A 19359-nucleotide genomic window follows, 5' to 3' on the forward strand; every position below is an offset into this window, starting at 1 on the left:
GTGATTGTGTTGATTAATTATATATATATATATATATATATATATATATATATTTATACATACATATATATAATTTATAATATATATACACAAACATACATACACATACACACATGCAATCACACCCCACTATTCACCCAGACAAAAAACGCGTCATATTTATTTACAAGTCAAGAAATCAGGCGAAACCCTTTCGCCCTCCTCGAGTCAAAACTAATCTTCAGAGATCATTTGCACCTCATTAGTGGCATGTCCTTATCAGCTTTAATTCCTCTCTCCCTCCACTGAGCATCTTTTCGAGTTAATGAGGGATTTCTCGAGTTAATTCACAAAGAAGGAAATTAGTTGCGCGTCTCAAATCACAGCGATACTGACGCTCCCTTCCTGATAGATGGATAGATAGATAGACTATACGATTTAGGCCAAAGGACAAGCGCTGGGACCTATGAGGTCCTTCAGCTGTTAGGAGAGGGTTGACAGTAAGATGGAAGAAGGCGAATATGAAAGGAGGTACAGTAAAAGGAACGAAAGGGGTTGCAGCTAGGGGACAAAGGGACGCTGCACTGATGGCCCTAACCCCCTTAACTATAATATAAAATTACCTTTGCTATTAAGTGTAATATCTAACTGCAAAATAAAATTACCTTTGTTATCAACTATCGTATCTAACTATGAAATATAACTGCATGTGTTATTAACCGTAATATCTAACTACAAAATAAAATTACATTTGATATTAACTGAAGCATCTAACTACAAAATAAAATTACCTTTGTTATTAACTGTAATATCTAATTTGGAAATATAATTACATGTAATATCTAATATCTAACTACAAAATAAAATTACATTTGATATTAACTGAATCATCTAAATACAAGGTAAAATTACCTCTGTTATTAAGTGTAATGTCTAACCACAAAATATAACTGGCTTTGTTATTAATTGCATCATCTAAATACAAAATAAAGATGCCTTTGTCATTAAGTGTAATATCTAAATACAAAATAAAATTACCTTTTTTATCAACTGTAATGCCTAACTACAAAATAAAATTTGAAACAGTCAATTTTAAGCAAAATTCTGACGCCACTAAAAATTTTTGGCAAGTTTAATGAACCAAAAAAAAAGTAAATCAAAACGATAACATTAAATCATTAAAAAAGAGAAACTGCCAAAAAAAAAATCACTCATTCATTGAAAAATTGCTCCTAAAACTGACATTCGCGTAAAAAAAAAAAACACACAAAACTGTACGATTTCAGACCTCTGTTAGCCAGGAAACCAAATCATAAAAAAAACCTTTTGCCCATTTGCTTTGGTCCTAAAATCTATAGGCAAAAAACTCCATAATAGAAAGAGGCCCACTGAATTACAATCGCCTCTACCCCCTACCCCCCCCTCAACCTCTCGTACACCCCCCAAAAAGTAACGAGGTTTGATTTCCAATTACAATTCTCATTAACAGTCAATTGTTAATCCCACCAACCTAACATTGCAATGACATCAGAGTTAAGCCACACGATTGGGGGTCCTCGAATCAAAGTTTTTCGGTGCCTTTTTTTTGGGGGGGCCCGGAAATAATGGGCAGATAATGTATATTGGAAAAGTGAAGTTTATATATAGTTCTGCCTCTGTGAGTTTGGCTGGTTATAAAAGCAGATACTGGTGATATAATTTATATTTGCAAACGTGTATACAAAGTACTTGTTTATATGACTAATGGAAAGTTTTTTTCACCATCGTTTTGATTCAAATTGCTAAACTCTTGTTTTTATAGAAATTATATAACATAATATATATATATATATATATATATATATATATATATATATATAAATTCTTCGTAATTCTCATATTTATATTTTTCATAACTGAAACCATTTTCACATACGCATCAAATCTTCCATGAAAATAAATAAATAAATAACCATGACATTCCTATTACACCACAAACGAGGTTTCAGTATGAGCCGCGGCACATGGAGCTTTCAACCACGGCCCGGTGGTGGCCTATCCTATAACGTTGCCAGCAGCACGATTATGGCTAACTTTAACCTTGAATAAAATAAAAACTACTGAGGCTAGAGGGTTGCAATTTGGTATGTTTGGTGATTGGAGGGTGGATGATCAACATACCAATTTGCAGCCCTCTAGCCTCAGTAGTTTTTAAGATCTGAGGGCGGATAGAAGATGGAAGCGAGAATATGAATGGAGGCAGAGTAAAATGAACGAAAGGGGTTGCAGTTAGGGGCCGAAGGGACGCTGCAAAGAACCCTAAGTAATGCCTACAGTGCACCGTCTGAGGTGCACTGACGGCCCTACTCAACTACGGGGTATTTCACATGTGGGTAACATGCTCTGTAGAGGCCTTTTTGACAAGTACATGATCTTCAATTGTTGTTTTTATAATCAAGTTATTAGCAAATAATATATTTCTCATTGGGGTATTATGAACTTTCGGCTAATTATTATTATTATTATTATTATTATTATTATTATTATTATTATTATTATTATTATTATTCAGAAGATGAACCCTATTCATATGGATTATTATTATTATTATTATATTATTATTATTATTATTATTATTATTATTATTATTATTATTATTATTATTATTATTATTATTATTATTCAGAAGATGAACCCAGTGACTTAAAATTCGAGCTTCCAAAGAATTTGGCGTTCTTTAGAAAGAAGGTAATATGAAATACAGAAAGAAGAATAGATCAGTTATTAGAAACGGAAACATATATTATTAATAAATTAATGAGTAAACATATAAAACTGTAAGTAAATCATTAAACTCAAGGGGAATTGTAATGCATTGCATCTTCGCTTGAACTTTTGCAAGTTCCAGTGCGCAACTTCCTCTGGGAGGCTGTTCCACAGCCAATGTGAATATGAGCAATTGTTTTCTTATTTATTCATTTTCCCTTAATTCATCATTCATTTTTTTATTTTTTGTTCATTCGTTTTCCCTATATTCATCATTCATTTTTAAATTTTTGTTCATTTGTTTTCCCTATATTCATTATTCATTTTTTTATCTATTTGTTCATTCATTTCCACTCCATCATTCACTTTCCCATAATTCATCATTCATTTTTAAATTTTTATGTTCATCCATTTCCATTCCATCATTCACTTTCCCTTAATTCATCACTCATTTCTTTATTTTTTATTCATTCATTCCAATTCCATCATTCATTTCCCTTCGTTCATCATTCATTTTTATTCATTACATTCCATCCCATCATGCATTTCCCATTTATTATTCATCACTCTTCTTCATTTTTTGTTCATTCATTTTCATCCAATAATTTATTTTCCCTTAATTCATCATTCATGTTTATTCATTCATTTGCAATCCATCATTCATTTTCCCTTAATTCATCACCGTTCATTTCCAGCAATCGTCTCTAGATTCATCCAAAATATCTTGCATTCCTCCGCCCAGCCCTCAAGTGCTTTCAAAGCATATCTAATCCACAAACACATTAATTTTTCACAACGCCTGAAGTGCTTGCAGCCCAAACACCAGCTCCAGGCAAATGTTATCAATAGCAGCTTTGTTGCCACGGCGCTTGCTTGCTTGCTTGCTTGCAACATTCCTGCAAGCGATGGGGATCAGCTCACGTATTTTTTTTTTTCTGTTTGCGTGGAAATCCTTGAATGATGTGAGATGTGATTCATTTATTTTTTTAATATTTGTGATTATTGCGGCTTTGAAAATTAGGGTATTCAGTTCTAACAAAATCTTATATTTATATAAATATATATATATATAAATATATAAATATATATATATATATATATATATATATATATATATATATATATATATATGTTAATATATACACACACATATACATATGTATATACATACATGTATATATAAACATATATATGTATACAGTATATACATGTCTATATATATATACATACAATCATATATATATACATATATATATATATATATATATATGGTTATATATATTCATGTATTTACATATATTACATGAATATATATAAATATATATAAGTATACATACATACATACATATATATATATACATATATATATATAAATTCTGAATAATTTAAGCTATTTACTATTACCCCAAAGAAAAATATGTTCATACTCTCACAAAATCAGCTTTTAAAAACTAATAAATATATAATTACAAAACTACACAGAGTTCCCTTTGAATGTTTACAGAACCTCTCCATTAATAGGCCGAATACCCTTCAACCCAAATTCCCATACAAACTTTGCAGCAAAGCTCGCAAATATGACCGGAATTTGCAATCCGCTCAACCTTTGCAAACACCAGTCAACCGTCTGATGAAATCTGTTCCGATCTGCGAACTCCATTTCTCTGCTGTTTTCCGTTTGCAGAATTCATTTGCGTTTTATTCGCGAGTCAAAAATTACCTATTTTTTTCTGTAATCTAAAACTCTTTGATTCCTAGTTTGCGTCGACGCAAATTCCAGGTCCATTCGTGGAAGGTAGGAATGGAAGAGAGAATTTACGCCAAAGGCCCAGCGCTGGGATCTACGAAGTCATTCAGTTCTGAAACGGAAATTGACAGTAGAAAGGTTTGAAAGGTGTAACAGGAGGAAAACCTCAAAGCAGTTGCGCTATGAATCACTTGTTAGGAGGGGGTTGAAGAAAGGCAGATGGAAGAAAGAGAATATGAAGGGAGGTAGAGTAAGTGGAACGAAAGGGGTTGCGGCTAGGGGCCGACGGGACGCTGCAAGGAACCTTAAGTAATGCTTACAGTGCACCACTTCCCCACAGGGGGGTTTGTAATTAAACTGGGTGTCGAGCGTGTGGAGTCTTGTACAAATTGAAACAACGAGGTACCACATGTATGACAATCAAAGAGGGAGGGAAAGGGGGTTAAGTCAAGGGGTTCATTGGTCAGCCCAAGGAGTCTTAGGTTACCTGAGAATGTGTTGGTTTAAAGATACAATTTGGGATGCCTCAGGTTGCAACAGTTCCAAGGTTCTTTCATGGAACCTGAGTCTGCACTGGTTCCAGGATACTTTCATGGAACCTGAGTCTGCACTGGTTCCAGGATACTTTCATGGAACCGGAGTCTGCACTGGTTCCAGGATACTTTCATGGAACCTGAGTCTGCACTGGTTCCAGGATACTTTCATGGAACCGGAGTCTGCACTGGTTCCAGGATACTTTCATGGAACCTGAGTCTGCACTGGTTCCAGGATACTTTCATGGAACCTGACTTTGCACTGGTTCCAGAATACTTTCATGGAACCTGACTCTGCACTGGTTCCAGGATACTTTTATGGAACCACAGGATAGGACGATCCAAAGATACATTAGTGGAACCTTCAAATGTAATACTTTCATTATACATTTTTGGAAACTTAGGAATGTTGGATTCCATATAATTTATGGAAAACAAGCTTGCCCAGAGTCCAAGATACTATCATAGAACCTCAGGATGCATTGGTTCCAATAGACATTTATGGGTCCTTAGGGTGCACTGGTTCCAAGTTATATTTATGGAAATTGGGATGTGCTGGTTCCAAGACGCAATAATGGAACCATAGGATACATTGGTTTTACAATCCATTTATGGATCTTCAGGATGTATTGATATCAAAATACATAAAAGGAAATTAGGATGTACTATATTAGGGTGCATTTACAAAGATGTGCTGCCGAGAGAGAGAGAGAGAGAGAGAGAGAGAGAGAGAGAGAGAGAGAGAGAGAGAGAGAATGTACTCACATAAATTTCTATTTCTCTTTAAGAGAGAGAGAAAGTACTGAGAGAGAGAGAGAGAGAGAGAGAGAGAGAGAGAGAGAGAGAGAGTAATACCTGGGCATATTACCTGTTCAATTCTGGTTCTTTCTGATTGTGCATCATACACACAAACATACAGTGTATAAACAAACATGCATGTACACAAATACATAATATATACACTGGCAATTTTCATGCATATCGTATATTCCATACGTATATTTCATATATTTACATATATTTACATGACCGTTTACGTAATTTTGCAACGCATAAAAAGTCTAATTCTCTTTTAGTAATGATCAATATTTCTGAAGCCACTCATACATTTAATACATTTAAATACATTTTTATCTATTTATCTATCTATTTGTTAATCTATTAATTTCTTTTTTAATAAGCTGTATCTCTTCTTTCTATATTTCCCTTTAACTCCTCTTGCTTCTTCCTAATGAACACCCTAATATTTTTTGGAAGCTTGAATTTCAAGTCAATGGCCCCTGTGGTGGGCTTGTTCCATATGAATAGGTTTCATCTTCTGGATAATAATAATAATAATAATAATAATAATAATAATAATAATAATAATAATAATAATAATAATAATAATAATAATAATAATATATTCTTTGGAAGCTTGAATTTCAAGTCAATGGCCCCTGTGGTGGGCTTGTTCCATATGAGTAGGTTTCCTCTTCTGCATAATAATAATAATAATAATAATAATAATAATAATAATAATAATAATAATAATAATAATAATAATAATAATAACAACAGATTATTTACACCATCAAAGAGCTTTGGGATATCTTCCCAAAACATCAATGGAAATCTCAGTTAATCCGGTAAATTTCCCAGAGCTAATATTAATCAAATCTTTCAAAAGAAAAATGAAATGCAATTTTGTACCCTTTGTAAGAGGACATTTTCCATTTATATGCAAATCCGCTTAATGATCTTTATCGTTCGTGCACCATTTTTTTATGGGGAGGGGGAGGGAGGAGAAGTAGCTGGATTATGAGGGATATGAAGAACGCAGATTATGGGTAAGCTGGCGTGTTAAAATTCCTGTTTTTCCTATTTAACGCCAAAAGCGGACTAAACATCGTTATATTTGCGTTATGTCCAAAATATTTCCAATCAGTTACGAAGGAAGCGTTTGCTATCTGATAATTTTCGCCCATTTTACCAAAATTCGAGGTTAAAATCAACAAAAGTATTTTTTATTACTTAGCAAGGACACAGTCCCGCTTCAAAATATTTGCTATCATAGATAATATTGGCATATTTTGCACCACAAATGCGCAATTCATTAACAAAAATAATCCTTTTTTTACCCAAAATACGAGGTAAAAACCCTTAAAAATACTCCTAAATACTTGTCAAGAGAACATTTGTGTCTCGATATATTTTTGCTATCATGAATAATGTTGACCCAATTTTACCCACAATACGAAACAAACATTTACGAAAGTATTCCTAACTTCTTGTCAAGGAAACATTTCTCCCCTAAAATGGAAAACTGCAGTATCTGCAAAATTTTCGAAATTGAGATATGCCACCTTTTGGGCCTGTGAAACACTAATACACAAGTTACTGCAGTTTCAGAATGATTCTTCGATGCTTTATTTAGGGGGTCCCATTTGCAGTATCTGCAAAATCAGTAGTAAGGCAAGGGAGTACCTATCATGTTTCTCAGTTTTGTATTTTTGTAGACACTGCATTCTTCCGTTTTAGGGAAGATTCGCCTCGATAGGTTTGCTGTCATCGATAGTTTTAGTCCACTTTTTGCTAAAAATGAAAGGTAAAACTTCACAAAAAATATTCCTAATTATTTATCAAGTTAACATATTCTTGATTCATTTGCTTTACCCGATCATTTTGGACCATTTTTTTTTTACCCAAAATACGCAGGTAAACAGTAGAAAATATTCCTCTTTGCCCAAACCACGAGGTAATCAATAATATTCCTTTTTACCTCAAATTCGAAGCAAACATCGACGGAAATATTCCTAATTACTTATCAAGCAAACATTTCTGCCCTAAAATAGAAGACTGCAGTATCTGCAAAAATACAAAATGGGAAAAACGGTAGATACTGCAGTTTTCCATTGCCTTACTACTGATTTTGCAGATACCACAAATGGGGCCCCCTAAATAAAACATTGAAGAATCATTCTGAAACTGCAGTAACTTGTGCATTAATGTTTCACGAGCCCAGTAGGTGGCATATCTCGATTTCGAAAATGTTTCATATATTGTTGCACTTTTCCATTTTAGGGCAGAAATGTTTCTTTGATAAGTAAATTAGGAATATTTCCGGTAATGTTTGTTTCGTACTTTGGGTAAAAGTGGGCCAACAATATTCATGATAGCAAAAATATATCGAGACACAAGTGTTCCCTTGACAAGTAATTAGGAATATTCTTATGGATTTTTGCCTCGTATTTTTGGTGAAAAGGAGTATTTTTCCAATTTAGGGCAGATTTGCTTTCGATATCTGTGCTATAACGGATGATTTACACCCCAATTTTCTACCCCAAAACACGAAACAAACACCAATTACTCTCGATGGACCCTTCTCCCCAAAATCCTGCAAACGAAAAAGGAAATAAAATCTCATCTCGAACAACTTACTCGATATTTTTGACGGAGACCTTGGCAGGCATGTTGTTCGTCAAGGCGTGTTGCTGGATGTGGAGCGCTGCCAGACGCAGGGCCACGTCGTACTTCAGCTCGGGCGAAAACCTCTCTTGGATGACGTCGTTGCAACACTGCGGAAGGGGGGCGTAGAAAGATGGTTTTGGTGAAATGGAAGCGTGGTGAATGGAAGAGTGAAATGGGGGTTGGGGGGGTTGGTTTATTCGGAGGTCACGTAATGGTAAATGAGTGTTAGATAAATGGGGGTGTGGCATAAGTAATTGATTGATGCATTGATATTTTTCAAGAGGCATTTTAGTTAAATATGTATGTATGTATGTATGTATATATAATATACACATAGATATATGTATATACATACATATATACAGACAGATATATGTATATACATATATCAATATTATATATACATACAAATATAGTTTAAAAAATTATAATGGCCAAATAACCTCAGTACAAATTCCCGTCGGCTGACATTCACTTCTGCCCAGAACAAAGTTTGGTTGTGATAACAACAATGTCAAAATACAAAATAAAATATAACCATTAATTACATTTTGCATTTAAAACGGAGGGACTATTCCAGTTTGATTTATAGATAGAAAAAATACATATTTAATATAAAAACACCAGCAATTGACGCCGATTTTCATACATCATCAAAGGAAACTATCTAGGCAGTAAGAAGTTCTTTAACTTAACCCGGTCAAAAAAGTGGTGCCAGGAGATAGATACCGTTCACTAAATTATAGTAATTACAAATAATACATTGGCAAGGTAAAAAAGCCTTGAATTAAGACACTACTGATTGACAGGTATTAATGTTTTGATAAGAACAAATTTAATAAAGTAAAGCTGCTTATTCATATAGCGGTGTCTGGTAACTCATCAATGAAAACCTTCATTAAGAAATGTGAAGACATTGCAATTGTGTTTCCATCCTACGGTGTAAGATAACCAATAAAACATCTAATTTAATCTGTATTTCAGGCTGTAATTTGTAATGTAATCTGCACTCTTGTAAATAAATCTACACTTCTGGCTAGCGGCGTTTGGCAACTCTGAACCGATCCACGTCTCTTTCATGTACGTTCCTCATTGAACATTGATTCTCCGGCGATAAATCCTTAACTAAAACTTTGGAGAATGAGCCGCGAGTTATTTTACTTGATGCTTATGATTTATACGCTTTAAAATACGTAATCTGTACCTTAGGCAATAAAACACTGTATTTATCATCACTGAAAGTTAATGTACCTTACCAAGTATTGACTTATTATAATTTATACGATTTACATTAATTCATATCTCATGCAATAAGAAACAACTGAATTTATTATCACAGAAAATTAATATACCTTACCCCAGTATTAACTTATTAAATAACTCATTAACTTGGCAGACAGTTACGCCATTAGCCTTGTAAAATTTTCAACACATTAACATAAAAATGACGGAAAATGTTACCAAGATATTTACAAAAAATATCAAATTATGAAAAAATGGGGGAAAAAATTATGCCGAAAAAAAGGGGGGAACCTTTTGCCCTAAAATTCGCCGTGGAGAAAAATTCTACCTGAATAATGAGGCTTCATGGCTGAAAATCTGAGGCTACCTTTCCAAAACTAAAAAAAGGAAAAAAAAAAATTAAAATAATCTAGAAAAAATTTGCATTGCGTGAGTTGGTCTTTAAAATTTTACATGAGTGGGATCATGCAGATGAAATAAATAAACGAAACAAGTAAATAAATATACAAATACACAAAAACATAAATAAATAGATGAATAAACGAAATAAGTAAATAAATATGCAAATATAGATACATAAATAAATAGATAAATAAACGTAAAAATAAATACAAAATACAGAAAGTAAATATATAAATATACAAGTACATAAAACATAAGTATTTATATTCGTGTAATTTGTATCAATTTCACTACTTTGAAAAGAATAAATATTTTGTTGCTACTCGAACGTTCCAAGATACACTTGGTATAAGTAGAATTTAAAATTACTTCTAATATCACAAAATGTATCAATAAAATAAAAAAAACAATACAGAAAGAGAGATGATACGAAGATAAGAAAATATAAAGCAATACAGAAAAACTAAAAAAATAAATAAAAGATAAGGAAGCGTAAAAATAGAGTGTCACAGATTAAGTTTTCTAATTACAGAAAAAAATGTCTAATTGTGAGATTGCAGCAAGGAGAATGAAAAGATACACGGGGCTCAAGCAATAACTTTTTATTAATTGAGAGCATGCACAAGCAAAACAATGTATTTAAAAATATCTCTACATCCATTAACAATTGAGCAACTAGCCTAATAACCTTCCGCCGTGAGACGCCATTAAAAAACAATTCTTTACGTACAAGGTAATCCATCTACAGAATCTGACGATGGCAAAAAGTAACATGAATTCTATTAAGATAATTTTTTTGAAAAGGACGATTATTTTTAGATCCAGGTTACGTATTGGTAAATTACAGAATATCCAGTTTGTGGAAACGTTAAATTTAGGTTTTAATTACCTTGCATAATTATAGGTTTCTTATTATACTTCAGACCTATAAACCAACCGGAAGCTTAACCCACAACCAGGACGAGTATAAACCATTATAACCATAAACCACAACCTGAGTAGATACATAAACCAAAACCAATTTGAAATATGAACCAGAGGAAGTATGAACCAGAACCAGAGAGAATACGGACGATAAATACAACAACCAATTCTAAAATTACCAAGAACCAATATGAACCATTAACAGAACAGATGTGAACCAAAATTTGAAAAAATATGGACGAGAAATAGTACCAATTTTTAAAATTACCAAGAACCAACATGAACCATTCACAGAGCAAATGTGAACCAGAATTAGAAAAAATATCGACAATAAATGGAACCAAATCTAAACTTCAAATCTGAACGTGAATTTAACTGGGGTTCAATATTTAATACTGACGGTAACTTCAAATCTGGGGTTCAATATTAAATACCGACTGTAACTTCAAAGCTAAACGTGAATTACTGACAGTAACTTCAAATCTGGGGTTCAATATTAAATATCGACTGTAAACTTTAACTCTAAACGTGAATTTAACTGGGGTTCAGTATTGAATACTGACTGTAACTTCAAATCTAAACGTGAATTTAACTGGGGTTCAATATTACCTTGAATTTAAACCTCGATTTAAAAGCTGATTTTAAATACATATACCCCTACAAGGCTTCCAATGGAAAGCTTATGCCAAACTATAAATTTCTTTCATTGCACTATATTCATAAATATTAATCCACAAATATCGTTTAACATCCACTCACTATAATTCACTATACCTTGGGAATAACTTACAGCCATGGGAATTATAACTGATGACTAGCTGGGTGGTTAAAGTTACTATATCTCTGTTTATAAAATAGGTAGCAGTTCGAATCCTGCCAGAGACGAAACATTTATAAGATATACCCTTTGTGTGTTAAGTTATTCCTAATGTATAGTGAACTGGATATTGGATGATATTTATGGTTTAATATTTGTCAATAAGTGACAATGATTGGCAGTGCACTATATATATACATATGAATACCTAAAGCTGGTATTTTACCATAACTGAGCCTCACAACCTTTAGAGTATAGAGAAACGACCCTACATCACAATTCTACTTTTTCTTCCTCTTAAGCAACCTTTTCAACAACCTCCACAAAGCAGACCACCCGAAGTACCTCCTCATGAGCTTCCTGACCTGCGACAGCAACTTCCTGACGACCCTCCACCTCAAAAAAGCCTGAAGGGGCCCCTTCAGCTTCTCCAGGTGCTTCATGATGACCTCCAGATGCCTGTATATGAGGGCGACAATTTTGAACCCGAGGGCCCACTTGCCCAAGCTTCTTCAACTTCGCCAGTATGTACAAGAGGAACCTCAACTGGTACAGGAGTTTCAGAACCCTTCGGTAGTTCCAGGCCCATCGGCCTACGTCCTTCCAGGTAGGCCTTCTGAAGTAGGCTAATCCTCTGCTTAAGCCTGGGTACAGAACCTGTACAGGGCCTGAATAGGTTGATCTAAACGGGTAAGCAGCCCTTGAGGGAACGACCACACCTGGACAAGCCGCGCTGACGAGGACGTCTGACCAGAGGAATGAGCATGCAGGTGGCGTCAAGACGGAAGAGACAGGTAAATCTACAGAAGGGGAGCTAGGTGAAGACAGCAGGGTGCATGCTACTCGTTCAAGACACAGATCTCCACCCTCATCATTCAGTGCATTCAGAGGAAGAGCATTATACTCAGAAGTACAACTACGACCCAGTACAGGTGTCAGTGACAAACTACTCAGAAGGGAGAAATGCCTGACGGATGCCCAAACGCCCCCAAAAGAATCTCTACGAGAGAAGAGGCTCTGGGTTGCTGCTGGCGCAACCCACCGGTTGAAAGTACCCAACTTTCCAGATGCCTGAAGGTGGCAGGAGGAACTCTCGACACTCGCCGATGGCTTTGGACTTCCGTGGAAGGAAGGGGGACCATGAGCAACTGGGGTGTTTACCTGAAGGTAGAGGTACTCGAACGCCATGGAGTCCTTCCGCAGGAGGTCGTAGGCGTCGCGGGGAACGAAGGTCACGCGGTACAGACATCTCAGGTGTTGGGCTCCTGGCCGCGCTGCTATCTGCGGAGGAAAAATGGGGTGTTACCATTTAACCCTTTCGAGATCTGTACGTGACATTCCTGTAAATAATAATAATAATAATAATAATAATAATAATAATAATAATAATAATAATAATAATAATAATAACGGTGATGAAATCCACAATGATGTCTGTGAAACTAAATAAATATATAAATAAATAAATAAATATAAATATATATATATATATATATATATATATATATATATATATATATATATATATATATATATATAAATGAGAGCTCTCGAGGAACTGCTCGATTCTCTTTATCAAGAATAATAATAATAGTAATAATAATAATAATAATAATAATAATAATAATAATAATAATAATAATAACCATCTTATTTTTATTATCATTATTATTATTACTGATAAGGAGATTCCAGCAAGTTCTCTAAAGCTCTCATATATATATATATATAATTTATATATATATATACAGTATATATATACATATATACTACTGAATATATATACTACGTATATATATATATGTATATATATACACTAACATCACTATGGTATTTTTCACAATTTGAGTGACTCATGTGATTATAAGATTTTTACAAATAAAAATACTAATATATAACTACGCTGACTCTCACATGATCAAGTAAAATAAGATAGTGAAATTTGCATAAACAAAAATATTAACATAAAATTTTTTTTGACTCTTCGAAAACACTTTAATGCACAAATCCAGTACCCAAATGACAATCCTCACTTGCCAAACGTAAAACTTAATAATTATTATTTTTTTATTCAACATTCAGCAGGGCTAATTAACTCCGTACCATTACCTCATTAGCAGAACGGGATTAAAACACGTTTCGAAAAAAAAAAGTGGCTGACGAGAGAAGACAATCTCAAACGATGAAACTCGTCCTAATTCCACGGATAATCAGTGTCACACAGATCCGATATCTCGGCAATTAAGAGAGAGAGAGAGAGAGAGAGAGAGAGAGAGAGAGAGAGAGAGAGAGAGAGAGAGAGAGAGAGAGAAGCAATTATTCAAGTTGTCTGAAATTTGTTAGTATGTTTATAAGTTACGAAAATCTGTGTGCGTGAGACAGTGTGTTTGCGAGTGTGTATGTGAGAGAGAGAGAGAGAGAGAGAGAGAGAGAGAGAGAGAGAGAGAGAGAGAGCAATTATTATTAAAGTTCTCTCTCAAATTTGTTAGTACGCTCGCAAGTTACAAAATTCCGTCGACAAAATCTCAGAGAGAGAGAGAGAGAGAGAGAGAGAGAGAGAGAGAGAGAGAGAGAGAGAGAGAGAGAGAGAGAGAGCATGTGTTTGAAGATGATCGAAATTCCAATTAAGGTCTGTTAGCTCATTCAACTCGTCATGTCCATTGACGTTTGTGATTCGCCGAAGGGAACTGGAGAAGGCATCTGAAATGCAATTAATTTTTTTTTTCTCAAACGTTTACGGTCGATCCGCTTATTAATTTCCAGAAGGCTAATAGATATGTTTAGAGAGAGAGAGAGAGAGAGAGAGAGAGAGAGAGAGAGAGAGAGAGAGAGAGAGAGAGAGAGAGAGAGAGAGAGTCCAACTCATTTCTCAGATTTATTAATATGATTATATGATTACAAATTATAAAAAAAAATTGTAGGCATATCCTGTGATCCTGTGTGTATGTGTGTGTGTGTGTGTGTGTGTGAGAGAGAGAGAGAGAGAGAGAGAGAGAGAGAGAGAGAGAGAGAGAGAGAGAGAGAGAGAGAGAGAGAGATTATAATTACTATCATAACTAATTACTGGGTAACTTTGATGTTCAGTACTGTAATTATTCGTGGGCCAAATCAACTGAGAGAGAGAGAGAGAGAGAGAGAGAGAGAGAGAGAGAGAGAGAGAGAGAGTCTGAGAGAGAGAGTCTGTAATGACAATAACTGTAAATTCCCAGGTCTAATCTGTCAGAGAGAGAGAGAAAGTCAATTGTCTCTAAACTTGTTAATAGGCTTACAAATTATATAAATTTTTATGCAAATTCTGCTGAGAGAGAGAGAGAGAGAGAGAGAGAGAGAGAGAGAGAGAGAGAGAGAGAGAGAGAGAGAGAGAGAGAGAGAGCAATAAATCCACTCCTCCTAAATTTGTTAATATCCTTGACATGCTCAAAAGTTATGAAAATTCATAATCAAAACCTACCGAGAGAGAGAGAGAGAGAGAGAGAGAGAGAGAAAGAGAGAGAGAGAAGTCACACTCTCACCCTCGACAGCGTCTCCTTCGGATCCAGAATCGTCAGCTTGTTCCTCCGCAGGCTCTTCACATGCTCGACCACCAGCGAGAAGTGCTCCTTGCGCTCGATCCCCAGCTTCTGGTGCAGGGAGTCGAGCACGTCCCCGACGGTCGTGCTCGAGTCGTACTTGAAGGACTTGGTCTGGCCGTTCTCGAGGAACACCTTCAGAACGTTGGGCATAAAGGGCGTGGTCGACTCGCTCGAGTTGAAGTTGGACGGCTGCGAGGAGAACTTTTTGAAGACTTATTAATGGTACGAAGGCCCTTACGCGCTACCTCTATCATATTCTGCTCTGACTCTATGTGGGGCTCTCTGTCTCTACGGCTCTGCAGCTCTACGGGTCTACTGGCTGACTGCACGCTCTATACAGCTCTACCGCCCTACTGGATGACTCCACTGACTCCAGCTCTACAGGCTACAGCTCAATGCTAACTCTATTCCTCTACAGTTCCACTGGCTAACTCTACGCCTCCACAGCTCTACTGGCTAACTCTGCTCCTCTGCAGCTCCACAGCTGACTGGCTGCCCCTACAGTTCCACTGGCTGACTCTATGCAACTACAGCTCTACTGGCTGACTAAAGCTGACTCTCTACATCTCCACTCTAGCTCTGCTCTACAGCTCACTGGCTGATTCTGCGCCTCCACAGCCCCTGGCTGACTCACCCCTCTACAGCTCTATTGGCTGACTGCTGACTCTAAGGCTCTATTGGATAACTCTACGCCTATACAGCTCGACTGGCTGACTCTATGCCTCTACAGCTCTACTATCTGACTGCTGACTCTAAGGCTCTACTATCTGACTGCTGACTCTAAGGCTCTACTCTAACTCTACTACAGCTCTAACGGCTGAAGTTCTGTTCTTAGCCTCTAAATGAGAATGCTGACACTACAAGCTCTTAATAGTGGTAGGAATGCCTTACACGCTACCTCTATTATACCTGCTGACTCTGTGGCTCTATCTCTACAACTCTCAAGCTCTAAGCTCTACTGCTGGCTGACGCTACATGTCGAACCTCTAACGAGAATGCTGACACTATAAGCGCTGATTTTACGGTCAAGGCTGACAGCTAGGCTGATAGGTACCTTTCAAGCCGGATCTGACTCATACAACTCCACTAGCTGACTCTAGGGGCCTATCCTCATAAGAGAATGCTGACACTCTAAGCGCTGATGATCTTACAGGAAGGGCTGACGTAGACTGACAGGGAGCTGACTAAAAGCTGACTACTCTCTACAAGGATCTAGCACTAGGTCTAAAACGATTTCTCTTCTACGACTCAGCCTACAGGAGAAAGTTATTCTGGTGCATGAATATTTTTATTTTTTTTGTCTTATATTAAACATTACTGAATCTATAATGTAATATCTTTGTTTTTCATATATATATATATATATATATATATATATATATATATATATATATATATATATATATATATATATATATTCTTGGTTGATGATAATAAATAATTTTTCAATTTTGCAACTCGAGAAATTGAATTGGAAAGCAACGCTTTCTCCCGTTGGCAGAGCATAAAATCTATCACAAATGCTCAGATATGGAAAAGTCATTATATATTCAAAACGTCTCACAATTCACTGAAAAATATAATTTTCAAAAAAATACGAGCATTTGAAGTAATGGCAAATTCTCTCCAAAATATAACAAATCACATTCTCACGGAAAAATCAAAATTTTATATAAAGTCAATGAATTTTTAAATGTTATAATGCAGATAACTGCATTGATTTGAAAAAAAAAATAGGTATTTCTTCAAAAATGTTATGACATTCAAATTCCATATGCAAAAATATTAGAGAAGCTTTAGCAAAGGAACTAATTGAAAAAAAAAATATATACCATTCTTCTACTACCTCAAGTTGACTCACGATCAATCGACATCTACTGTACTGACCTACATCAATTTCTACCCTCTCTGTTGGAAGATTGGAGGACCACGTCCTTCCCCTCCCCCATCGAGGATCGAATCAATCACCTTAAACAGCCATTTCAAACGATCACTCACTCATTTTCAGCCAAAGTCAGACCGATTATATCATACTCCCACAGTCCATTAAGAGAATTTTAATACAATTGCCTCGATCTAACGCACCGCTTCGCTTAATTCAAAGTTAAAAATGCAAAAGCTATTTTTCCGCTCATTCGCAAAGCGACTTGGATAATATTTCTGGTATAGGAATATTATTTGCGGGGAATATCGGATTTCTTAATTAGTGTTTATTGTACTGATATTCTGGGACAATACTGAACAGAATTCTATGGGTCTCCAGATCTTTGACAAATACGACCGTCTTATTTTCATTAGAAGGAAAAATCTACACTGTCATAATGATAATGAATTTAAAGACAAAACACGCAAACACACACAAGCAAGCACGGCTTTCAAACACACACATACATACACAAGCACACAGAAATATATATCTGCATAGGTAAGTAAACGACCCAATGGGCTACCTATCAAGATCTCTGACAAAACTCGTCTGTCCCATTTCCATTATAAATGACAAAAATCTACGCTGGAATTTGATTTTGATATAGAATTTTAGACAATAAATACACAAACATGCGCACGGCAACCAAACACACACAAACACAAACACACGTACACAGAAACACAAAATTAGACAGTCACCCGCACATGCGCACAAAGATCAATCAGCCTCCATCACTAATCATCGCACGTACTGTAATCTTCTTTCCAGACTCACTCCGCGAAGAGCGCCTCTTGCACCAGACCCTCATGGAGGAGGGAGAGACAAATATAAAGGAAGAAGAGAGTTCCACACAGCAATTACTCACAGAATATGACGAACAGCCGTTGATGTCGACGCTCTCGGCGAACCGAACTCTGGAAGGGTTGCTCTTCAGCCGCTGCTTCTTGGCGGCGCTCAGGAGCGCTGACTTCCTGGCGGACTGCCGGAGAAGAAGAAGAAGAGGAAGGTAAACAAACCTTAACCAGACATTGTTATTGTTATTGTTTTGGCTTTGGGGAGGTGGTTTGCTTCTGGATAGTGGAATTAAAAGATGATTTAGCATTGGTACAGTTTTCCTTTTGTCTTTTTTTCTTGCATTTAAAGGGATTTTCTAAATTAATATCTAAAATTAAGACCAAATTAAGAGAAACTGTTGTAACGGCTTTGTCTGTCCGTCCGCACTTTTTCTGTCCGCCCTCAGGTCTTAAAAACTACTGAGGTTAGAGGGCTGCAAATTGGTATGTTGATCATCCACCCTCCAGTCATCAAACATACTAAACTGCAGCCCTCTAGCCTCAGTAGTTTTTATTTTATCTAAGGTTAAAGTTAGTCATAATCGTGCTTCTGGCAACGTTATAGGATAGGGCACCACCGGGCTTTGGTTAAAGTTTCGTGGGCCGCGGCTCATGCAGAATTATACCGAGGCCACTGAAAGATAGTTTTCTTTTACAGGAAACTAAAAATAGGAAAATAGTAATAAATGCTAAGCATATAAAAACCTCAAGGAAATTATTTACAACTCAAGCAGAGGAATGAAATATATTGTAAATATTCTAACAATTAAACACTGCATATTCTTATGACCTAATTCTATGCCGCATATGTTCTAATATTAAACGAAAGCTAAGGATCTGAAATATATAATAAATATTAAATGACTTAGGATATCAGAATTATACAAATAAATTTTTGGCATATGATTAAAGATTAAGGACATGAAATATAACCATATATATATATATATATACAGTATATATTTATATATATATATATATATATATATATATATATATATGCAACGTGTTTTCCCCAAGTTCCCAGCTCAGCAGTTAGCCTGCCCAGGTAAAGTCATAGGTGCAGTGGTACTCAGTTTCCAACTTCTTTTATGACTTGCATGGCTTGGTTGGCAGCGGTCTCTTCTTTCAATTGAAAGACCTGGGTTCGATCCTGACGTGAGTCAGAAATTTATATATATATAT

At 35.6% G+C, this 19359-nt stretch overlaps 1 protein-coding gene across 1 annotated transcript in view; it reads right to left on the reverse strand.

Moving 5' to 3' along the window:
• Positions 1 to 19359, reverse strand: part of LOC136838413 (serine-rich adhesin for platelets) — a 549424-nt gene that overhangs the window by 253280 nt on the left and 276785 nt on the right. The window contains 4 exon segments of the mRNA XM_067103288.1: positions 8425 to 8561; positions 13001 to 13120; positions 15352 to 15600; positions 18207 to 18320. Coding sequence (XP_066959389.1) covers positions 8425 to 8561; positions 13001 to 13120; positions 15352 to 15600; positions 18207 to 18320 — 620 coding nt within the window.

The sequence above is a fragment of the Macrobrachium rosenbergii genome, chromosome 5 (genome assembly GCF_040412425.1).
Source record: "Macrobrachium rosenbergii isolate ZJJX-2024 chromosome 5, ASM4041242v1, whole genome shotgun sequence".
Taxonomy (NCBI): domain Eukaryota; kingdom Metazoa; phylum Arthropoda; class Malacostraca; order Decapoda; family Palaemonidae; genus Macrobrachium; species Macrobrachium rosenbergii.